The following is a 2,222-nucleotide window of genomic DNA, read 5'->3' as shown; positions in this document are numbered from 1 at the left end:
CCGTGGGACGCGGGCGCCGCAGATCAGCGGGGACTGGCGGGGAGTGACCCTGTCGCGCACACATCCTTCGGCCGACCCCGCCCCCACATCCGGGCACCCGCCCCCCTGTGGCCGTCGCTCAGCGAGCGCCCTACTCCTGCTTCCGGGCCCGGCTTTGGCCGGGCCACGCCCACCAGGCTCAGGCCCCGCCCCTATACTGTACACTTCCGGGCCCCCAGCACCTCCAAATTGTCCTACACAGCTGGAGCCCGCCCTCCAACAACCCGCTAGACCATGCTGGCCCCTCCAGCGTCCCACCCATGTCTAGAGCCCCGCCTTCGTAGCTTGACCACACCCACCAGGGCCACGCCCGCTTTGGCCGGGCCACGCCCACCAGGCTCAGGCCCCGCCCCTATACTGTACACTTCCGGGCCCCCAGCACCTCCAAATTGTCCTACACAGCTGGAGCCCGCCCTCCAACAACCCGCTAGACCATGCTGGCCCCTCCAGCGTCCCACCCATGTCTAGAGCCCCGCCTTCGTAGCTTGACCACACCCACCAGGGCCACGCCCCTGCCACGTAAAAGACCTCCCACCTGCCCAAATTGGGAACAAGAGGCTGCTTCTCTCCTGCTCTTGGGATGTAGGCTGCGACTCCATCTTCCGCCCTTACCCTCTCCTGTGACTCCTTAGGATGGGGGCTGATTGGGAGGCGATTCTAGAAGGTTGAGCCCATGGGTCCTGGCCAGAGGGGAGTAGATCCCCTGCGTGTCCAGCCTACACTGAGCCGAGAGGGGTTCTCCCCGCCTCTTTTTTCCATCAGGATGAGGAACCGTCGGAGCCCAACCCGGGCATGCAGGCCACTGCAGAGCCCAGCTCCAGTGAAACCGACAAGGAGGCGTTGTCCCCGGTGGTGGCTGCCACAGCCACCTCCTCCTCCATGGGGGAGGAGCCAGGCCCTGACCGGGCAGCCACACCCCCAGTGTGGGACCGTGGAGGGCCCGGAGGGACACAGCAAGTTGCCGCTGCCCCCGTCCCAGATAGCTGCCAGCCAGGCCCTGGACCCAGCCCTGGCTCCACCAGCACAATCCCCGGGACCAGCGAGGACCTGCGGCTTCCCAGACGTCGCCCGACACCAGGTGACCTGTGATGGGGCCTTCTGGAGAGTCACAGGCCTGGAACAATAGCAGTGAGGCGTGTAGAGTTAGCTTTAGACTCAGGCCCGTCTAGACGGGTGGCATTTTCCATGTACTAAGCACCGAGTGTATGCCAAGCTGTGGTCCCAGAGATAAGCCTGACCAGCCTGGCTCAGTCCAGTGTGGGAGCAGAGGGTAAAGGCCCCATCCAGGCAATTCCAACCTCATAAGATACGGGGCAGCGGAAGTAGGAAGCGCCTGGTGATAGCCTACCCCCTTGTGCATCCTGCAGGGAAGCAGATTCCCTGCTCCAGCCCCGGCTGCTGCCTCAGTTTCCCCAGCATTCGCGACTTGGCCCAGCATCTGCGTACCCATTGCCCACCCACACAGTCCCTGGAAGGTAGGGCCAGGGTCGGGGTTGGGGAGGCAGGCAGGGCCCTCTCTGAGGTCGGACTCTGGGACCAGGGCTGTGTCCTGCGTCCCCTCCAGGCAAGCTGTTCCGATGCTCCACCCTGAGCTGTACGGAGACCTTTCCCAGCATGCAGGAGCTGGTGGCTCACGGGAAGCTGCACTACAAGCCCAACCGCTACTTCAAGTGAGAGCCCGTGGGTGGGGTCCCGGCCTTTCGCCCTCCCTCTGTGCGGAGGGAGGTCCTGGGGTGGGCGTGTCTCAGGCAAGTCTCGCCCTTCGCTCTGTAGGGAGGTACTTGGAGCAGATGGAGGGGACCCAGAAGGCTGGGCCCCCAAGGGACAGGGTATAGGCGGGTGTGGCTCCAAGTTGCCGGCGAAGAGGAGAGCCAGTCTCCTAGGTCAAAATTGAGACTGTATTCCTCGTTTCCCCAGGGCTCCGACCCGGGGTGAGCCGGGAATCATGGCTACAGGTGGGTGGGGGAGAGGACTTGGTACTCGCCTTGTGCGATTTGGACCCAGACTCCCCACTCGCCGGGCGGTCTCCAGGTGGCACTGGATAGGCTCCCTCCTGCCCTCCCTTATGGCCCGGGTGATCCAGCCCCGCGCCGTGTCCGCCCCCAGGTGTGAGAACTGCCTCTTGCGCTTCCGCACGCACCGCTCGCTCTTCAAGCATCTGCACGTTTGCGCGGAGCACGCGC

The 2,222-nt window shown here is 64.7% G+C and overlaps 1 protein-coding gene across 1 annotated transcript in view; it reads left to right on the top strand.

The window, feature by feature from the left end:
* Window positions 1-528: 528 nt before the first annotated feature.
* The window catches only part of ZNF414 (zinc finger protein 414), a gene marked incomplete at its 5' end in the record, with an annotated part of 6,327 nt that continues 4,633 nt past the window's right edge, over window positions 529-2,222 (top strand). Inside the window, 5 exons of the mRNA XM_014592164.1 lie at window positions 529-621; window positions 802-1,117; window positions 1,407-1,514; window positions 1,604-1,709; window positions 2,146-2,220. Of these exons, the coding sequence (XP_014447650.1) occupies window positions 529-621; window positions 802-1,117; window positions 1,407-1,514; window positions 1,604-1,709; window positions 2,146-2,220 (698 nt within the window). The remainder of the gene's footprint in view (window positions 622-801; window positions 1,118-1,406; window positions 1,515-1,603; window positions 1,710-2,145; window positions 2,221-2,222) is intronic.

Source organism: Tupaia chinensis, unplaced genomic scaffold (genome assembly GCF_000334495.1).
Source record: "Tupaia chinensis unplaced genomic scaffold, TupChi_1.0 Scaffold000668_1, whole genome shotgun sequence".
NCBI classification, from domain to species: Eukaryota; Metazoa; Chordata; class Mammalia; order Scandentia; family Tupaiidae; genus Tupaia; species Tupaia belangeri.
This window is presented reverse-complemented; position numbering and strand designations above follow the sequence as displayed.